The 24,082-nt window shown below is 29.3% G+C and overlaps 1 protein-coding gene across 1 annotated transcript in view; it reads left to right on the top strand.

The window, feature by feature from the left end:
* Positions 1 to 24,082, top strand: part of LOC112692522 (myb-like protein K) — a 36,290-nt gene extending 12,208 nt beyond the window's left edge. Inside the window, exons 2-7 of the mRNA XM_025567207.1 lie at positions 9,171 to 9,219; positions 15,861 to 15,958; positions 17,622 to 17,876; positions 18,473 to 18,606; positions 19,539 to 19,912; positions 22,599 to 24,082. Coding sequence (XP_025422992.1) covers positions 9,177 to 9,219; positions 15,861 to 15,958; positions 17,622 to 17,876; positions 18,473 to 18,606; positions 19,539 to 19,912; positions 22,599 to 23,782 — 2,088 coding nt within the window. The 5' untranslated portion in view covers positions 9,171 to 9,176 and the 3' untranslated portion in view covers positions 23,783 to 24,082. The remainder of the gene's footprint in view (positions 1 to 9,170; positions 9,220 to 15,860; positions 15,959 to 17,621; positions 17,877 to 18,472; positions 18,607 to 19,538; positions 19,913 to 22,598) is intronic.

Here is a 24,082-nt window from a genome sequence, read left to right as displayed (position 1 = left end):
CTGCATTGAAAAGAAAACGTTAAAATATTGAATTTTTGAAATCTATATATTCTTAAGTTACATGTAAGAAATTAATTAATTTATATTAACTCAAACTTACCTACCCTCAGCTCAATTATTATGCTTAAAGGGGAGTTTGCAAACATATTATTAGTTATTACTATTATTATCGTTGTATGTAACTATTTGTTTAAATAAATTATTATTTTTTTTATTATATAAGTTAATTATGTTTAGTGTTTTACCATATCGGCTATATTATGTGTTGCACATTTATTTGTAAAATTACAATCATTATACCGAGCATGTTTTATAATCCTAATGTATATAGATAACAGCTCATTATACGTAAATAAATATTTGACTCGTTACGCATGATGTTATGGTTCTCAAAAGAAATTGTGGTTTCATCTAAATATCATCTCGGATGAGTCCAGTGCGTATAATCTTTTGCGTATAGAACATGACGTGCAATTTATATACCTAGTACATAATGTTATGTGGATTCAGTTATACGGGCATCTTTACGAGGTACCAAAATGTATAGTGAGTGAGTGAGAGAGAACAAATAATGTAGAGAGGAAGAGAGGAAGGGGCTAGAGAAAGAGTACGGATAGACAGAGAATAAGAGAGAGAAAAATCAGTTCACAGTGAAAGTTTTGTCCTCCAGTCCTGTACACACACTACCACTGTATATATATATATATATATATATATATATATGTATTTATATATACACACATGTATACGTATATGTGTGCACACTCTTTACCGCATATATACTCATACACACATACGTCGAGTGCGAACTATATGGAATTATTCCGATATAAGACCAGAATGGCACGCGTGATAGCTGACGCGTAACACTATTGTTCAGCGGTCCTGATGTAATCATCTCGCGGCAACGTATATGTGTATAATATACACCACTTTCGTTTAAAAAAAAAAATAATAATAACAATAATACTTTCTCAATGCCACCGCACTTCTTAACTAAAAATAAGCAAATATATACATAGTAATAGATATACAGATGTATTTATGTTTAGAATGACAACAACATTTGCGTTTACAGCCTCACCATCTACTGTTGCATGTCGTTATTGTCGACGGAACCACCCATGGTCTTCCTACTCAACGTTTTCGGTTTAACGTCAATAATTCCATGAAATGTTACGAAAAAATAAATTTATGTGTCATAACATCAAAGTTCACTAAGAAAATATTGTTTTTAAAGCTGTCTTATTCGTATAACTGTCATTAAAAATAGAATTATCCATATACCTCCATATATTAAATGTATTATCACGTCTAATAGTATAATTCGATAGGTAAAAAAAATTACCGAAAATTTTATTGGTTCTATCTTCCCTATTATAATATTATATTTTTTATTTAAAAATTTCTGTATAGATAAGTACTTATACAAAAGAGAAGAGAAAAATATTATGAAACCCCGATTTAAAAAATTATGAATTTAAAAAAAAAAAAACAACAACTTTACATCCACAATTATTTTACATAATAGTGCAATGTATTATTTAAATATATATTTTATAACAACTCATTGAATACTTATGTTGAAATACTAATAACAAATAGAATTTTGAAAAAAATAAATATATTGACATGTATTGTAATACAGACAATTAAAAAAATTATTTGTAATAGTGAAGATTTTAACGAATGTAAAAAACATTGACGAAAATGCTGGATTGGTCAAAAAGTATTATATCATTAGAAATTTTAATAGTTGAAGGTATAATCATTTTTTTAATTACTCAAAATTGATTAGCTAATTAAGTACAGTATTATATGTTTAAAAAAATAATTTACTGTATTACAGTAATACATGCATTTTATATATTATTATAAATTATTAGTACAGTTATACATATTTTATATTAAGTGTTTTATGAATTTAAATAGCTCGGATCCGGTAATGAGTAATAATACGATTTCTCGTTTATATAATATATTATAAAGATGTTATATTATTGTTTAATAATACATATTATATCTGCTTAAGTATTAAGCATAACAAGTATATAGTATATTTATATATACTCGTGTTATATACTCACATGTGTGTGAAAGTGTAACCATATTTTTTAAGGATCTTCATCGATTCGTGAAGTTTGTGGTCACCTATATATTTTTACTTGGAATCTAAAATTTCTCGTGCTATTAAATTAAAAAAATAATAACGTCATGTTTTAACAAATTTAATTTTTCATTAATAAAAAAAAAACCGTTTTTCTAAAGTTTTAATTTAATGAATTAATTACGAACCGAAATTGTTAAAATAGGCACATATTTTTTTTTATATTAATTATTTCAATCTAATACTACATGTGAATATAAATGATTAGTAACATTTCGAATCATACATATAAATTATAATTACAATTTCTAGAATATCGGATTTATAGAAATCATCAACGATTATAGTTTTTAATGTATTGTACCAACAAAGTATATGTTAAATTGAAAAATAATTTTAAATTCTCGAATGATTTCTTTTTTTAATTCACGAAATCGTCATAAACCAATTTCTAATATTTTATGTGAAAAATAAATAAATGTTATTATGATGTTTTAGTTTAAACGTCGTTTGTATACAACAACTAAATGTTTTATTGAAGTTCAATCGGTAGCGCACGCAGAGGGGGTTAAGGGGTTGTAATCCCCCCCTCCCCGAAATTTTCTCCGATGTCTAGGTTAAAATTTACAAATTTTACAAGTTTGAAATATGAAAAGCTAGTATTGAATACCTAGTATCATTGATTATACAATAGTCTATTATATTATCAATGATATTATTTAAGTCAAAATATATTAAGGATTTGCATAATTTTGTTAATTGTAAAATGTATTATGATGTTACATGTATGTGAATTCTGGGATTTTAATTAAGTCGTAATCAGTGCATTTAAAAATATATTTAAAGTGAAACTTTGCATATGATAAATAATACTCATTCTTCTTATATTACCGTATAGTTATATGTATTACATTATCTTATCAAAGTATTACATTTATATTATACGTTCAGTAATTATTTTTCATTGCAAGTTAATATGTTTCATTGTTGTTATTTGGTACATATATGTTATAAATTAATAATTTTTAAAAATTACAGTAAAAAGTATTGGTTATCAAATGAAAATATAGATATTAACATTTGAAAATTGCTGACATTTTATTATTTGATATCATAAACTAAAATGTGAAAGTCTTTTGTTTTAAATTAAATAGTAAAATATGATTATATCAAAACTGTATCTGAAACCGACAGAAAGGCAAAGAAGTGAAAATTACTATCATACATTATTATAAAATTAATGATAAAAAAAAGGTGTGTATGTTCAATATTCATGCATAAACATATATTCTATGTAGGTGTATGTAGTGTCAGTAGAGGTATATAAATATAATACATGATATATTTATATAGTTATATATTGTATTATATATTGTACGGAAATCAACGAGTATATGTTTTATGGTTTTGTAAGGTAATACGCACATGGAACATTATCTTCTGGAATTGATGAAACGCACCCATAGCTAAGAAGTTGACTAATTATGACGAATGGATGTCTTGTAATTATTTTATATAGACGATTCATATATTATGTGCATGTACATTTTAATTGATACGTTGAGGATGCGAAGAATGTTGTTTAGTGTTTGTATAACTTTAAAATATTGAAAGCGTTCTCACTTTCTTTTACATACACGTGGTTAATGAGTTCATAAATAAACATAGTGGCATAATAATAAATATTGTTCATATCCATTTAATATGTTATAATTAACTGTATACGCTCAAAATTAATTTTTATTCATAATTTTATAGATATTAATTGATCGAAAGACATGACGTTCCATTAAAATGTTAAAAATGTAAAAAAAAAAATGAACTCAGTTTAATAATATTTATGTATCTGCCTTTTCACATGTATTACTATTTATTATTAATTAAATGTAACTTTATGACTAATCAAGTTACTGTCGTGTGAAAAATGTGAAAGTGCCTTTTGATTATGTGTAGATTATCACAAATCGTTAGGACTATTATGATCGCCATGTTCAAAGTATAATTTTCATCTTGCACAGAGTAAACCGCAGGTACATTAACTTTGACGAGTGTAAACATATTTTTTGTCAATAACAAACCTCTGTAGTTACTACTGTGTGCTGTATATAATTCATAATAAAGACCATAGGGTGCACTCTGTGTCGATAGTTCATAATTTTAAAAATAACCATAACAATAAAGGTTAAATCAATTACTTGGGATTATTAAGTAGTTTTGACGTAGCAATTATGTTTAAAAAAATATTTTTAACCATACCTAATTTAATTTTAAATATTTACTGTATCTGCGTATATTTTTAAAATATTTTGATATCAAAAATATTTAATATTCATACAATATATACAGTATTTCGATAAAATTAGAAAAGTTTTCTTTCACCTAAATTAATAAAAATAAATAAATTAAATGCATTATAATTACGTATAGGTATATTTCGAAAGTAGTAGAGTAGAAGTAATAGAATGATACTGCATGAAAAAAATTCAAAATATATGTACTTATATCTTTACTAAGATTTAGTTCATGGCATATACGTATATATTAATATAAATTATTAATTTTTTATTTTTTTTATTTTGCCTTTGTCATAAACATTACAGAAAATTACAAATTATTAAAAGATAATAATAATGTTCGAATAGTTATAATAACTGAAATGTGTTAGCTCAATGAAATGAAATGCTTATTACGTGTTTAATGTCGTTTTGAATAATAAAAGAAATAAACAATGTTGTCAAATTTTCCATTTCGACATTATTATGTTATACATAGGGTTCGGGATTTATTGTACACAAATTTTAGGATATATGCACTTAACTGAAATATGTAACTAATTTTTTTAAAACATTAATTTAATTTTTTTTAATTAAATTTTTTAAATTTTAATGCAGACATTTTTTTTTAGTTATTTATTGACAAGAATAACTCTATAAGTACTATAATACTAGGCACTTTGTATGGTTGAATTTTCTTCATAATTTTCTCCTATAATGAAAAAGAGGTTAAAATCATAAAAAACTAACTTTTAGACTAAATTGTCTTTACATAAAACATAAAAATGATTAAATGTGCTATAAATAACTATTAAATTTTAAAAATCTGTCTAATATGCATTTTGCCTAAAAAACAGCAAATTTGTGTAATTCAGATTGCAGTTCGTTATATCATAAAACAAATGTATGTCGTACTCAGATTATTTTACAGTCATTATTAAAGAATATGCAAATGCAAAAATTCCCGAACCCTAGTTTTATGCATTCAGATTAATTTATAAGCGTCTAATCGTTTGCAAATTGTAAGAATGTATATTGTATTTGTTTTGCGCTTGTAGATCAGGATGGATGATAATACAGTACCAACAATTAAGTAATGACAGTACCTAAATTATTATTATTATTTTTATTATTATAACTATATTATTATGTACCAATGTAACGTATGTATCGTGATACATACGTTACATTGGTACATAAATAATTTTGGGTCAGTATGAAATGATAGGGACGCCCAGAGAGAGGCCAGTGTGATACATTGCTATCCTAAACTTTTTCATGTTAGCTACAAAATTAAAAGTTTTTTTTTACATAAAGCCGGTCCCGACTTAAATCGGTTATATTTTATTATGTTTTTTTTAACTAATAGTGAAGTTTTATACATAATAAATTCGTCTTGATTTTTATTATAATACTAATGATTATTATGAAATATGGGTAGATGAAAGATGCAGTGGTAAATTTTCTCATAGCTAATATTTAAAATTTTTTTTTGCTCCCTCTGAGCTATTGCTGCGGACGTCCCTGTGAAATAAGATTAGTTTTTAGAATAATCATGAATGTAAAGCATTTGTTAATTTTAGATGAAGCAATTAGTGTTACGGAAGATTGGGAGACCTGTTTAGAACAAAATGTATAAACTCTTAAATTACCATTAAATTGATGAGTAAATTAATAATTATAGTAATATAATTATATTTGATAATTAATAATTATATATTTTGTATAACGTATTTAATAAATAAAAACCTATTTTTACAAGATCGCTACACTTTTTCAATAATGTAGTTATAAATATTTACAAATTAATAAATCATTTTTTTTTCTTATACAATGAGTTGAGTGTTCGTCGTAAATAATTTTTATCACTCCGAAAAATACTGTTAATAATTAAATTTATTAATTCATTATTAAGATCTATGGTTTATTGATTAAATTATTGGGTATGTGAACGTATGTACTTTTAACCGAAGGTTTTCCACCAAATATGAAATACTATTATTCCATGAATATTAATAATTATCAGTGACGAGTGCAATTTTTTTGCTTATGTACCAATATACCATTTTAACCTTGGTCGCTGGATAAAACTATACCGTAGTATAATTTTACACACTAAACACTTTAGAGTACGGAATTTTTTTTCGTTTGTTATGGATATTATCGTTTAAGATTTTGAGAAAAGCAAAATAAGAAAAGTATTAGCTTAGGGTTTATAATGATGTTTAATATATCCGATAATACTACCTTCGGGTTAATGAATAACATATGAACATGTTTACCCAGAAACTGCTTTTTACACAGCAAACAGATATTCAAAACCATTTATTTTTCGATTTTTTTCAAAATTGTCCAAAGCATGTGGTAAAATTGAAAATAAAAACATGAAAACAATGTTGAATTTTCTCCGCAACCACCATGTTCTTTGTATTTCTTTTGATGAAAAATTAGTGATTTTATGTCTTATGGCTTGACTATTGATCATGTGCAAGTATTGTGTTTAAGAATATAACCATTAACCATAATTTACTAACCATAACTAAAATATATGTTATATGGATAAGCTATATTTTATCTTGTGTTTAGAACTGTTTTTAAAATGTAATGATTTATCTTTGTTTTCAAATGCATCCTACAAATAAATGCAGTTAATACCAGAAATGTAATCGACTATAGTTAGAGAAATATTATACATCTCGATGCTCGTGCAAGCACTGCACTGCATTGCAAGGTATAACCCGTTTCGTACGACTAGAAATTCGTTTCGGAACCTTTATAATAAAATATTGGAATCCGTCAAACGACAACGCGAACGCGTATTATGTACACAGGTAATTATCGCAATAGACATCAATTTCATAATAACTAGCGAAAAACCGTTCAAATTTTCTGTAATGGACCATAACGTCGTGGTCACTACGTCACTACAATAATAATAATAATATATAATATATAATATGCACACAACGCACGCATACATATAATTCACGATTGCGCTCAATCACATACACACACATTCACTGGCGCTGTATGTACGCATGTTTCACAAAAAGAGATTAAAGTCACGCGCACACACACACACACACACACACACACACACAAAAACACACATATAAGTACACACATATACAACGGGTCCACCCGTGTATTGTAAAAATGTGGTAATTGGGCTACGATGACGGCAACTGCGTGTGCTCGAAACTGGTAGCGTTTTTCGCCTTCTCTTTTTCTCACAAAAACATTCTTTCTCCGTTGCTCCTTGTTCGATTCCGATATAATATTATGTACGAATATATAGTATATACACGTTGCTCTCTTATATGCGGTCAGACTAGTCAAGGTTGTAATGGTCACACCCAAGTATATTGCAAATGCAATAATAATAACATAATATGATAATATAGAAACAGGTTTTTCGACTACATTGATTAAAACGGGTCCTTATTACATATATAATTTTGGTTTTGTGATTTTGGCCATTGTCAGAGCTGTGTCTTTTAGATTTGGTGCTCAGGACAAAATTAAAAATATTTGCCCCCTATTTTATTTATAATTAATCATAAATCATAATTTTATAAATTTTTGGCACCCCTTGAAGCTATGCGCCCGGGGTGTATGCTCCCTAGGCCCCCCCACGGCATGTCTCTGGCCATTGTTAGCGTCATATATCTCATGTGCTCATTAGTGCGCGATCTGAATATTATACATATAGTTTCAGTTGACGATTTTGAACGCTACAAAAACGTTTTTTGAACTTCTAGGGGTTTTTTCATAGATAAAATATTACACAGACACAACTAATGATCGTCTAACGATCATGTGTACTACATTGTTATGTACTGCGTTTATGTGCGTCTGGACTGGCGTAATTTGCGGTGGGCAGACGTAATAACGTTCTTCGGCATTTAACTAATACTATTACCATAATATATACCGTCTAATTAAGTATTGGCATACTAGTATAGGTTTGTGCAGTGGTTTGAACCATCAATGACAATAATGGTATTGTAATAGTGTTTTCGTTCCGTTTTGAAATGGAAATGGTGTTTTAATTAATATATGCGTTTAGTCCACATTTTTGGGTGGTAATCTCATGATCTGGTAGCATGGTAACATAATTTATTATCAATATTATCGATGATGACAGTGCTATTTTTATCAACGCGTAGGTTGAACGAGTTCGAAAAATCCACTTGGTGAACCTTACCTACGTACAAGTTTCAACGGTAATATTTTGATGTTTCTTCTCCGAAGAATACTATGCGTTTTTGTAATTAATACATTGTATTTAATTGTGATTATAAGTATTTTAGTTATTCAGCGATTTGATTTGATTCCTCGGATAATGATTAACAATTTTTTCCCTATTGAACAGAAATTTCTTACTCTTAAATATCAATATTTAATTGTTTATTTAAATCGTTATTACATATACAAGGTATTGAATGTTAAATAAACAACATTTTTTCATTTATCTATCTACTCATGAGAGAATATTTAATGATTTATAGTTGATATATATATATATATATAAATTAAAAGTAATGCTTATAGATGATGATTTATATTTTGATCCTTTGTTTTTAATATTATTTTTTTTAATGAGTCTTTCTTCTATACTTTTATTTATAAAGTTGATATTATAAATTAAAATAATGTTTTGTTAAAAGGAAATAGAATTTCAATTTGTATTATATATTATTTTGATTCATGCTTACTCACATACAATGAAATGTATTATTCTATCCGATGATAAGATTTATTAATTAATTTTTTTATATTTGTTTCAGACTGAAATGAGACGTCTCAAAATTATATTCATTTGTAAGCTGACAATATGTAAGTTAATTTAAAAATATATTATTATTTTAAATGCATTATTTTTGTATACATGTATAATTTATGTAATAATGCGTAAATATTGTTGAATACATTTTAATGGTAATTTTATTAAACACGTTGAATAAAACTCAACTATATTAGACTATAATTGTTTAGGAAAATTAAAATTATAAAAATTATTATTAAGTACCAAAAATTATTAATCAATGACATTTGAGTGGATTTATTTATTATGAAGAGTTATATTGTACATACAAATATCTGTCGATAATTATAAGGGATTAAAGTTGCAATCGTTCCGTAACAACTTACCAAATGGTAATTATGGTTTTTCGGTGCATTTTAAATGTATCATATTTCTTAAAGGCCTCAGTATACATCTCACTAATAGGAAGAACCTTGAAAAACGTATTGGTATGATTGTGAAAGTCATTCGAGGGCGTTGTCTGTTTTGAAGTTATTTTTTGTACCTAACTGAAAAGTGGGAATCAAATGGTATATATCTTGAGCAATATCGAGTTTTCTCTATCTCGATTATTACATTTTATACTTGTCGAGACAAAGAAGAGAACTGCGCTGAATATGTAGGTCCCTATAATATCAATCTTATGGTTGATGTTTAAATTTTTTATAAACATTTTGTTATATAATATTAAAAAAATATTTTTTTTTGCATAGACAGATATTAACTAACTTTAAAGTCTGTAGTTATTTTTAACTAGTATTTTACCGGTAACTAATTATTATATCATATTATGGTCATTGGTTAAATTTACATATCATATGTTTGTAATCAATGATCTGGTTTATAAATCACAAACAAATACGTTCGTGACTATGAGCTACATTATGAACAGGTTGACGCAATCACATAGACACCGTAGGCTATTGTCCTCGTTCGTGTGTGTAGAGTTGGTATATTATACAGTCTATGGAGTCATAAGCGATTTATTTAACTGCCTTGCATTTACACGAATTTACCCGAAAAACATATTTTATAAAATCCTCCGGGAAAAATTAAAACAATAATACAAAAATTTGTAATGGGCTAAACCGAACCTTAACATTAATTTGAATAACAAGTAAATATAATAATTTTATAAATAGTTTTAAATCAACTGATCCATGTTAACGCATAAAAATTATTGTAGTTGGCATCTGCATGTATTATATATTTATTTATTAGCTGGGTAGTTAATTTCAATAGTTATATAAATAAGTTACAAATAGATTATGGAAAGTTAAAAATGTCATAATTAATAAATTTTGATTGATTTACTTTAGAACTTAATGCGGCAGAAAAATATATAAAAGGTTGATGTTACTCTGATACATAAAAGTAGAAATTTAATTATATTACGTTACACTATATAAGAGTATATTGAGTATGAGACATTTATAAAAATTGTAATATAAAATGACATGTTGCAAAATATCGTTAAAAAACTTCACGTCGTATACGTAATATTTACTCCTATATAGTACATAGTACATTATATTTATATTTATTTATAGATGTATGGGAATATGTATTATAATATTTTGTATTTTATATTTATGCACCAATGAGATAAAAAATTTTCCATTACTTAAAATTAAAAAAAAGTGTCCTTGAAAAACTTTTTTATTTATATTTTACAAAGCGAGCCAGGCTTTTATTAACAACAAAAATCGTACAAAAGAATTCGTATTAAACATAATGCATTTTTTATGTATATAATTTATTAAAAAACGATTCAAATCAGGTTTGATAACTACTATTTAAGATGTGGTTCTTTATGATACTCGAATCTTGATTAATCAATGTAAATTACTATTTCCTAAGACCTCTAAATATGTATTTCTATATAATTAAACAATGTATGTTCTAATAGCTTGAAAATATTTACATTTTAAAAATAACTATGTATTTGTTAATTTAAATGCTAACACTAAAATAATGAATATTTTATATTAATCGTTTATAATGTAATAGAAGTATGTACACCGGATTGAAATAATTGATTTATTAATTGCCTCCGTTGTTACTTTAAGAATTTAAAAATATAACATGTTAATACAATTTTGTTATTCTCTATTACTAAATTTATATAATAACTCAAATCTGAATTGATAATTTCTTTATAAATTTATCATCTTTAAAGATCATACTTTTTGATTAATTATTAATTATTAATTAATTATTAATTATTCTATTTACCATTAATTTATGCCGATCATGAAATTTAGTCGTTTTTAAAAAAAATGTTGATTCTTTTTTTTAAATTATTAACTATACATTTAGTAATTGCAACTATTTTTACCATACTTTTTAAGATTTATGTATAAAAATCGTTTAGTTTAATTTTGCTTATCAGTCTCAAGTTGGTGCGGCTTAATGAAAAAGAGTTGAAATGAAAGAGTTTAAAAATGTAAAAACAAATCATGATAAAAGCTTATCGCTTATTTTACAACAGTTTAAATATATTAAATCGTTCATTGATTTGTTTAATGTTTTAGTTTCGTACTGTCAATACAATAATTTAATACTAATGCCAATAATACACTCATACAGTGTACATAGTAAACATCCATGGTTACATGAATTTATCGATCACCTTATGAAAGTCAATTGATTAGAAACTTTCCGCTGACGTTACAAATCAATAAGTGTTTACAGATACTATTTGGCAAGATTTGTACAAAGTGAAAATAATAAAAGAAACGTATTAATTAGATACTAATCAATACAAGAATAAATAATTCGGAAACAATCAAACACCAAATGCCGAGTTTTAATACCAACATCAAAATAAGGTTACATCTTCGTAGGTACCGAAATAGTTGTGGTTTCAATTACTCTTAAATTTTTTGTTTCATTCAATTATTTAACTTGTCACCAAGTAACATATCGTGGAAATAGACACCCAAGAATATTATTATTTTTAACATTTATATATGGCTATTATGACATTCAATAACAAATGTATACGCGTAAAATATTGACGAAGATTATCTTAAAAATGTGTTTATAATTGATGAATTAAAGGAATTTGAATAATGTTTATGAATATTTGTATGGCATTCACTAAGGAATTTCGAACTTATTTTATAGTTACTGTCCATTATCGTAGTATCATAAAAATAGAGTTTGATTTACTTTTTATTAATTTTTTACTAATAAATTACAAGTAAAAATAAAAAAGTAAAAAATACATGTATAGTGTTTATATGGTTTCGTTCATTAAACAAAAATTTAAAAATTTGATAATTTATCATACTCATATACTTTGATATCATCTTGAAAAAAATGATTACCCAAAGCAGATACAACATATCAATTTATTACTTTTGCCAATATAAAAATACTAACTTAAAAATAAATAACACGTTTTAACTTTTGAAGTATGTTAATATTAGTGAATTGGGTGAAATATTTGAAAAATTGAATGTGCTTGTTGTTGAAAAAATGGTTAATGTTCGAAAATATATTATACATATTATAGTGTAATGGTATTCGTTTTTTTTCCTTCAAGCAATATATTTCTACTGCTCGAGTTACTTCAGGCAATGGTATAAAGTCTTCTTAACGTATGAGGAAAAAAAATATTATAACTATTTGAGGAGTATTATAATTTGTATACGTGCTACTCGTATAATATGCGCACACATTTGGCATATCAAGTGCATTCACTTTGATTGAGAATCAAGGATAAATATTTTCTTTATAATTTTTTTGTGATAAAAATAGCTATAGTAATTGTTTTGTTATGATCATTTTTTAGTAAAAAAATATTTCAAACCTGTGACGCGTACATGTTTTTATTCTTTCAGTGTCGTCCTTTTCAGTCCTTTTTAAACATATAAAAGAGTTACGTCACTGTTGCCTGAACAGAGTTTTTTGGTATCTACCTATTATAATTACACGTTTATTGACGTGTGCTTATGTCGCAATATTACTGTCGCGGTAGTCCAAGAAACACACTGATATATCCCGTGAAATGAGCAAGTATGTATGAGTGTTTAGGCGTTTCCCAGTCAAGAGCATACAAATTTTTTAAAACTGATTCGTTGCAATACACTATCGTATAAATTAAAATATCGAATAAATAAAATAAATAAATAACATTAAATATCAACAATCGAAAACATTTACCACTGTTGCACTATATTATATATTTTATTCGCATCAAATGCTTAATTAAACTCCATCGAGAACCGTATAATTAGGTTCTTTTTCGATTATTTCTCTTATAATCCGTTATTGGCAAAACTAGGAGAGGGGGTGATTAGGAAGTATTAAACCCAACTAACACCCAAATTAGTACTTCGAGATTTTTTCCATATAATGTTTTGAATCAATACATAAATTTAAATAAAAATATAAAATAATTCTCTATATTTCTTATTGTTTTCGTTTAAATTTATTAAATATATGTTTCTTATATCACAATAATTCACTGCAGTATAAATTGAGCTGACTGATTAACCACAGTATCGGCATATTAAGATATATATATATATATATATTGAGAACATTAGTTTTGGAGTGGACCGATGTTATTACTATGATATAATTTTTATAATTGGTATTATTATTAGCAGTAGCCAATGAACGTATATTAAAACTTTTGAATACTAATAGTTTTTTGTTTTGAATTTTGTGCTTTGTGAATTTGTGAATACTAACTTTAAAAGCTTAATATATAATTATAGATATTAATAATTCTATAAGTCTTGATATAATTGAAAATGGTTAAACTATTATAAATAACTAAAAATTAGCTAATAAAACTAAAACTAGCTATTATGTAAAAAAGATCAGTAATTTTCCAAAATTATAAATAATTTTACGTTACGGTAGATAATTAAAAAATATCTATTTGTATAATATTCTGCAGGGTTTATAGTTATTTTTATTGTTTAGTAACCATAAATTCGATCATTGCAGATTACAGCACAAATATTGATGATTACTTATTGTGATTACTATTATGTTTACAATTATGTCGATTTATTGGCACATACGATTTTATCAATATTATACAATAACTTGCAGACACTGAGATGTAATAATGTGTTATACAGTTTAGAGAAACTAAAATTGGCTGTCCGAATAATGTATGAAAAATGATTCAGTGAAATCGAAATATCGTTATCAATCTAATATTTAAAATGCATTCATCATAATTGTTTGAGCTACATCATGTATATATAATGTATTACATTACATTATTATTAATCTGTACCAGAGCCATGCCCCCATGTGGGGGGGGGGGCAGGTAGAATAAGCCCCGGGAACATGATTTAGAGGGGCACCAAATTTTTTTTTTTATAATATTTTAAACTTTTACATAAATAAAATATACGATAAAGATTATTTCGTTTTTGTAATTATTTTGGACCATTACAAATTTTTTCTGAACAAATTTCCGACTGTGTTCGAGTAATAATAATAATTAGTCACTATAACGGAGTAATACCTAACTATTTTGTTTAATAATTACAATTACATTCAGCTTTAGTTTTTTGTCAAATTAATGTTCAAAATACGTTATAAAAAAAAAAAAAAAAATAGTTAAATTAAACAGGAATGTAATGCATTATGATTAATGATAAATAGAGGGTGAATATTTTTCATTTTGCCCTGGGCGCTAAATATTAACGGCATGGCTCTGATCTGCACAATTCGATAATTATGTCTACAATCATTTTACGTGTTATACTTCCTCAATTTTAAAAGTCAAATATGTCTTGAAAACTAAATAAGACATTTTTTTTCTTTTTTTTCGGTTTTAAAGGCCATCAAGGCTCATTACCACAACTTATACTTGCTTCTATCTGTCTCTATCTCTGTCTCTAAGTAAAAGTCATTTGAAATGATTATATAATTTAAATTAATTGAAACATTTTAATTTGTGTATCGTATCAACAAACAGATGATTTTATCTATACAGGTGTTTGAATACATACAATGTATCATTCATTGATTAGCTATTTAAATGAGGTATAAAACTATATAATTTCATTGTCTTTATTTACTGTAAACTAGCAAATCGTCGAAAAGCACTCTGTGTATAAATAAATCAAACCACATCATAATCAATCATTAAATAATTTGGAATTCAATAAAACTACTTTTCTGTTACTATGTTATATTTAAGCATGGATATAAAACTAAAATTAAGGATGGGATCATTTTTTCGGAAAAACAAAAAGGTAATATTACTTTGCACAATACACAATTAGAAAAAATTAAAGTAAATTCAATAATTAAAATTAGAATTTTATTAATAATCGTTAATTTTTAAAATTAAATAACTAAATTTAACATCCTTTGTTATACTGCTTACACATATTAATTTATAAATAAACACGAAAGACCTTGATGTTTTTTTTTTTTTTGGATTGGATTGGTCATGACTTTCGTGGTCCTTGAGGACCCGTACCGGGTTGCATTTACATGTGTCGCAAGAAAGGTGTGATTATTGTTGGATAAAAACTTTGTTTATCAATTTTTATGTTATAATTTCATTATTTTTAAAGTATTCAAACAAACATATCCAATGAAAATATAGAAAGCCATCTTGATTGTCATATTTGTAAAACATGATATACAATGAAGTTTAATTAATGACATTCATGTATTTTAATTACAGGTTTACTAACATGGTCCATATTTGTAGCAGATTTAGATGCACTACGAGGGTCGGCTGTTGTACTTCAAGCAAGAACGAAAGCAGACAAAAAAAATTCGGTGCGTATATAGTGTCTATTTAGAAATGTCGAGGTTCTTCAGATAGACGCCATTAGAATAAAAAAAAAAAAACTCGAAATCATATTCGGCAGTATAGTCGTGCTTATAGTTAAGCAATGAAACGTAATCATTATCTATTTAAAAACAACCTATTGTTGTGATAGGCGTGTAACTTGCCTTATCTGGATGAATTATTTAACCTATGAAAAATTTTAACAATTTTAATTCCGTTTAAAAAAAAGTGCATATGGAAATCTAGTCTAATGATATCATGTTATGAGTATATTATTACTACTTTAAAATATATTTTAACAAAAATACCCTAAATATTATATTTGATAGAACATTTAAACATATTTATATACCTACATATTAATCTACTATAGTCTACAGTTTAATTTGACTAAACTAATGATTATTTGGACCTTATAAGGTATAAGTATACTTTACTCTTGACATAATCGAAAATAAAATGTTTATATAAAGTCCAATAAAAATAATTTTCTTTGCAATTTTTCCTCACTCAAAAACCTTTAAAATTATTAGTAATTCAAATTTGCTCCACTTGGAACTTAAACATTTGAGATTCTACCGTTACCTTGTATTAACTTGTAAAGGCTTGTAATATTCAGTAAACAATGATTTATTACGATGCACATTGATTCAATTAATTTTACTCGTTTTCTACTAAACCCAAAGCAAACCTCATGGGTTCGTTTTTAAAGGTTCAAAATTGTACGCACTTTATTCTATAATATTCATTATGTGATTCACAGAAATTTTATATTACGTTCATGCTATTCATGATCAGTGTAACAAATTAATTAATTCGGTGTTGATCCATGTTGTTGTCATCGTACTTATATATCTGCAGTTTACAGCATAGATATTACTCTTATTTTGCATAAGAGTGTAAAATGTAAAAAAAATTAAAAATTAAAAATAAAAACAATTGATTTTCAAACGGTAACTGCGAGTTGTCCATATTATGATTATAATGTTATAATCAGAGCTCATAACTTATAGCTCTAAAAAAAGTAGTTATAAGCGGTATAAAATGCTCTTAAAAATATTCATATAAGCGCTTAAACATGCACTAAAAATACAAAAAAAATGTATCATGTGAAAAAACACAATTTTCACTTATTAAAAAAAAACATATCATGTATAAAAAAAAATGTAAACTCCTATTATTAAAATTCCGATCGCGTCGCTATATGTACAAATAAATACCTGTACATAATTTAAACCAAAAGAAGAAAAATTAGTTAATTAACATGAATTAATTACAAATATAAAAATTAATACTACTATAATTACTTTAATCATTAAGAAAAAATATTTTAAATGCTAAAAAACTGAAAAAGACTTAAAAAAGTAAAATAAATAATAAAAAAAAAAATAACACTTATACTTTGAAATATGCAAAAATATACAACATAAAATTTCGCATTTAGCTTCTTAGTTATCTAAAACAAATATATAGCTCATTTAGATATTTCTAGGACTTCTCAAAAAAAAAAATGTAAATGCTATAAGTTATGAACCCTGGTTATGATATTTAACCGTTAACACTTAGTGGTCCAAAAACGGGATCGCTTTTAACGTGTACAACTCGTCCAAGTGTATAATTATATGCGTTTTTGTGCACGAACCTGTGCAGGACCTGGATGAAGCAGCGGTTGAGTTGGACGAAAATGGGGAACAAATTGTCGAACTGAACGTGACTACGACTACCAAGCCCACGTTGACGGGCATACCGCAGATCGACTACGTGCACGACCCAAATCTGCCCAGAGAACTCAACGGGTACAACTTGTCAGAATATCCGTTCTTGAACTCGGTGCCCGAGGAGATCGAATTCAAATGCGACGGGTTGCACGATGGATTTTATGCTAGCGTGCCCCATAAATGTCAGGTAAATTATCGATTCTGTGCGTTGTACCATGAACCGACGATGACGTTATTATTGAGTCTTGAGAGTAGTAGGAGTTAGGAGTGTTGGAGCTTATCAGAAAAAATTAAAATATCTTATTTTCACCTCTCGGACGAGGCAGAAAATACAAATATGTATCATGATTTCCCTCTTCCCTAAAATGTTACCCTATCAAATAATAGCGTGTGAAACAATTTTCAAGCGAGTGCGAAATGTGCACGTACTTTAACGCGTTCATGTTTTCGTTGAGCTCTGGTAAACTTCTCTCGGAACGGACTATTTTTTTCCATCTTTGGCTGCAAAGCCGGCGTAAACTTATTTGACAAATCTGTTATAAATGTACCAATACGAATTGTACAATTTATAAATAACTATCGTCTGATTAAATGACCGGGGGATAGAAGAATATAGTGGTCCATATTAAAAACCTTATCGGATGTAATGGGAAGCTAGTTGTTTCAACGGAAAAACAATAATATCGATGTGTCGATGTACAACAATTATATATTTTGTTAAATGTCACAAACAATATTATATCTGATCCTAATACTGTTTTGTTGAAATATGCGTCACTGCAGCTCTACCATCATTGTCTGTTCGGCACGAGGTTCGACTTCCTGTGCGCCAACTACACCGCTTTCGATCAAAAGACATTCATTTGCCATTTCGTGTCCCAGGTGGATTGTCCAAATTCGGCCAAGTACTTCAACAGGTAATTTATGATAATTACGTATTTACAATAGTTATATCATCGTATCATAACCGCGACGACCACTGCGTCGGACGTACATCCCACATGAACGTTTTAATATTATACGTACATAGTATTGTATGTTGCATAGTATCGAACTATTTATCGTACTGTGGTTAAATTATGAACTATGAGACGTCGAATTATTATGTGTGGTCTGCGTATATGAATTTCTTAAATATACATGTATACGTTTTTTTTATTGTTATTATTTTTTTTTTTTTTTTGTATATACTTATTTTATTAAGAAAACGTGTAAGACCAAAAATACCACAGTTTAATCATACTAAAAAGAATAATTTTTTTTATACATATCATTATGAAAGATTAATGTAGGTACAACTCAATATCAACAGGCCATCAAGATTTTTAGTGGCTTTTGATAAACTCCTTTGTCTGTTACGATCTCATCAATCATGAGTTCTCTAAAGTTAATACTCTTTCATCGGCTTGTGATGTACAACCCCTTGTATTCTATCTAAACGCCTGTAATATTTTTTTAGGTTTGATTTGTTAAAGAGCAGCCTTCCTAAATCACAGTTTACTAATCAATTTAAAAATCGACTCACATTCAACTTATGTATATATCATACATTTTTACACTATTACATTATTAATAATTTTTTTATATAATTGTACAAACGTTATTTTTAACATAAATATTTTATAAAAATTAAAAATTGTTTAAATAATTTTTAACTAAGAAGGGGAGCAAAATGATAAGTTTGCCTCCTTAATATTTTTTCTTGAGAAACAACTGCCCCCTTGCGCCCCTCCAAATTCCGCCTATGCTCATTAGCTTTATTCATTTACTTACTTATTTATTTATTTAATACTTATTAAAAACTAACATTTCGTACGAATATACTGTAATATACAATAACAATGTGCAGAAATGAAGCGTTGTACAAAGCGGCCGAGACGACGACACTATCGACGACCACTACGTCCACATCGACAACTCCTGCTCCACCACCTCCGCAACAACAGCAGTTTTACCAGCCACAACAACAGCAACAACAGCCGTTCTACCCGCAGTATCAGCAGCAACCACAACAGCAGCAGCAAATGCCGTATGAAGGACGAAGGGCCATGCCACCCGGATTCGCTCAGGGCCGGAAACGCAGGCCCACATACAGAAGACGTAGGCCCGTGTATGAGTATTATTATGTAGACGACTATGACGACCAACAGGATTACTACGACGACAGCGTCGAACACATGCCGGTAGCAAAAAAACCCATCAGGAAACATTCTAGGTTCAACAGTGAGTGTTTTGTTATAAATATCATTATTGAATCACGGGTAATCCTCAAAGTGGCAATCGTCCCGCTTGTATACACACGACTTGTAGCTGTATATAATGTGCAGAACAGGTAACCTGCATTTTCGTTTTTGGTTTCGTCTTTTAGGTATTTTTTGGACTATTTACTATTATATGTACAACCAGCGATACGATAATATTAATATGCCTTTATTTATATATACTCATCGCGTGCAATTAAAAAACTTAAAACTTTAAAGAAACTAAACAGTTTGACGGTGAGCGTGCAAAACCGATAGGTTGACGAGTTATTTGAAATTCTTCAATAGATAGATCTAGTTAGTATATTAGTACAATACATATTTGATGGTATTATTTTACTGAAATGAAATACAAAATGTAAAATTATACAACGTACAGAACCTATTGTAATGATGTTTCTAACTGTTGTAACGTGATTAAAACCCACCGCGGATATCGACGCGTCGAATTATTATTATTCCCCTATTGTATAACACGCTATAACATAACAAGCCTGTCGCTATTACAAACATGTCCAATGAGATGTTTTCGAACGCATTAATAACAATATGCAATGTAGTTAAATTAAATATCACGCGCGAATACTATGTTCATTGACACAAGTGAGTAGTCGTCGTGAGTGTTTTATTAATTTTATTTTACTTTTTAAATTTTATTCTTTTTAATATTTTTAATAATTTTCTATTACCTGCCTGTATATTGTACAAGATACACATACACAAACATTTTTAAAGACGCTGTCTGTCGTTATACATACATTTCGCTGGAAACTGAATTAATTTGAAAAAAACATTTGTTTTTTAAAAAGTCTTATGAGTTACGTAGAAAAAAATCAAAATAGTTGTTATCTAATGACCTGGCCTAATGAGGATTTAATTTAAAAAAAAAAATTGTGAAACGTACAATATCCATAATTTAATATATACCTTTATATTTCTATTTTTAATAATATAAAAACGTATAATTGTCGTACGAATCGATTTGAAAGTCAGTGTTGTCTATATATTATATGAATAAATTATACTATTGCGTACACTTGAACATTTTCGATGCAAGGTCATAAAAAAAATTTATCTGACTAATAGAGTTGTATTTGTAGCGAATAGTTTCAAATTGACATAATAAAATTACAAATCCACACGGCATAATGAAATGCATGATTTCTCTTAAAAATGTTTAGGCGTAAGAGAAGATTGAAAACTCAAACTCGTTTCCTATATATAAATTATTAATAATGTGTCCCTCCCATTCGCCGTAGAAAATGTTATTCGGTGATCTAAAACCGTTTTAATAATATATCGAAAGTCTTTCACGCTCTGTCCGTATAAAAGTATTACAATAATGTATTATGTACATGTAGTACGTTTTTGTTATAACAAGTAAATGCCGTGTACCGCAGGATATGCGTTGTACATATTCGAAGTACAATCTTCTATGCGTATATACGTCATACGATGAGTGCATCCTTTCGGTGCAGTGCAGTCACAACACAACCAATTGAAAAACTATAGAAATTTCAAACAAAACGCAATTGAAAAATGGGGGGTACGTGATAAGAAAAAAAAATTGTACAAATAGAAAGTTTGAAGTATAAGATTTTTTTTTGTTATTTTTTAAAAACTATATCGTCCAAATAGCGGCATTGACGAGCAATGCATATATGAAGTCGTTCTTGTAAGTTTTCCATCACTCTAGTTAGCATATCGAGTGGAATCACCTCAATTTCTTGACGAACAGCTTTTTTCAGTTCTTCAATAGTTCTAGATCAATGTTTAAAATGACTTTTTCACATTCCTAGTCATAGTTTATTGTGCTTTATCCTCAGTAAGCATAGTGGGGCTTAATTTTTTTTGAAGATGGTGGCGTTAATTATTATTGTAATTTCCAATCGGTAATGCGAGATGTTGGAAAACTTTTTACATCCGAAAATGGAAGAATGAGATATTAATAATGACTTATAATTTCAACCAAATGGAGCTACAACTCATACGGCCCCGTCGTTCTTACGCCATTTTGTAAAATTTTGTAATAATGTTACATAGCCTTCTCGCTCTCCCGATTTGAGCCCATGTGATGATTTCTTATGGGAGTACCTTAAATGTTCATACGTCAACCTAGAATCATTGAAGAATTAAAGGAGGCTATCTAACAAGAAATCGTCGTTATTCTACTTGATATGTTAGCTAGAGTGATGGAAAACTTTCGAGAACAACATCATACGTACATAGCTCGTTAAGGCTATCATTTGGACGGTATCATTTTTAAAAAAATAACAAAAAAAAACCTTTTTCTTTTATTAATGTTTAATTTTTTTGTTACATAATAAACCTAACCTTTTTTTTTTTAATTATCCTCGGAAATGTGGGAGTCCATTATACCCTTACGTATTCTATGTGTTTATTAATCAAGAATATATAATCAAAGGTTTCTCGATATTTCAATCGGTTACATGTTTTCTCGATAGTACAACTGCAATTAAAATAAAATAATCGGTGAACGTGTACCAGTACATAAGTGTTAGACGAGTGAGTTATCTTATATAAACAAAACATAAATTCGAAAGACGAATGGTGTCCTGTTAAGATTTTGCCTATTTGTATTACACAAAAACACAACCTTCCGGTGTTAATTGAGTTTAACGTTTCAGACTACAAGCCGACGGATCTGGAAGCGGATTACCAGGAGAGCAGTTCTTCCGAATCGGATGCGCAGCCAAACGGTAATTTCAAACAAAACAGAGGACAGCAGCACCAGCAACAGCATCAAAAACAACCACAGCAACAGCAACAGCAGTACCAATCGCCGCAGCAACAGCCGCAGCAGCAGCAGCAGCAGCAGCAGCAGGCTACGGTAGTGACGAAAAACGTGTCGAACCAAATAGGATCGGTGTACGACAAGCCTAGGGCTCCACCAAAGATCCGTCGGCCGGTGCCGATCACCGAACGGGAGCGGTACGATTACACTTCCGCGTCAAAAACGGGCCAACAGCCAGTGGCCGCTGCTTCGCCGTCCACGACCCCCTCGACTACGACCACGACAACCACTACCACCACCACCACCACCACCACCGAAGCTCCGCCTGCAAAGTCCGTGGCATCCAAAGGCGCCAAGGAGCTGCAACGGCCGGTGATCGAAGAACCAGTCGAGTATTACGACGATGAAGAGGAAGAGATGGCCGAAGACGAGTACGCATTAGAACCGGAAGCGCCGGTAGCCATCAAGCCCGCGGCCGTTGTCAAACCCGAGCCACCAGTAAAGCCGGCCAAAGCGACCGCTCGGACGTCCGTGGTGACGACGGTCGATTACGACACGGTGGATCGCAGCGGCCGGCGGCCGACGTCGGTTACGGCCGCGCGACCCAAAGCCAATAATAAAGTGCTGGCCCCGGCACAGCCGCTACCGGTCGCGGCGCGCATGAGGCCGGCCGTGACTGCGTCAGCGGCGGCGGACGACTACGAGGACGAACTACCGGCCGCGGCCACGCGGAAGTCCATCGCCGCGGCGACCAAACAACGCGCGTCCGGTCCGTTCTTGGTCAGGCCTCAGAAACCGGGCAAAGTCCGGTCACCAGCCATGGCCGCTGCGGTCGTGGACGACGGAGAAGAAGAACCCGCGGTCTACCAGCAGCCGCAACGGCAGTCACAGAGGGTCAGCGTCCGGCAAGTGATGGCCGGGCCGCACAGGTACAGATCTCCGCAGCAGCAGCAGCAGCAGCCCGTGGACCAACCTCGCGCGCAGTACAGCAACAAAAACGTGAGGGCGGTACCGGCGGCTAACCGGAGGCCAATGCGACCCGTCTACGAGTACGCGGACGAGTACTACGACGAGTAAACATAGCGATAATATAATAATAATAGAATAATAAACGTGCGCACGACGACGGTCGCGGCCAGCGATGCGATGGCGTTACGAATAGCTATTAGCTGCAGCCTGCGGCCACTGTCGTCGGACGACGGGGAAAAAAAAAGGCTCATGTGTAATATTAAATATTAATAATGATAATGTATCATCGTGTCGGACACGTGGCGATACTATTATCATCTGTAGACATAAACGAAATATCATTATTATAATTATTATTATTATTAAATAATTAATTATTACAATATATTATATACATATATTTATATA

Source organism: Sipha flava, unplaced genomic scaffold, assembly GCF_003268045.1.
Source record: "Sipha flava isolate LNK unplaced genomic scaffold, YSA_version1 74_pilon_pilon, whole genome shotgun sequence".
Classification (NCBI taxonomy): domain Eukaryota; kingdom Metazoa; phylum Arthropoda; class Insecta; order Hemiptera; family Aphididae; genus Sipha; species Sipha flava.
This window is presented reverse-complemented; position numbering and strand designations above follow the sequence as displayed.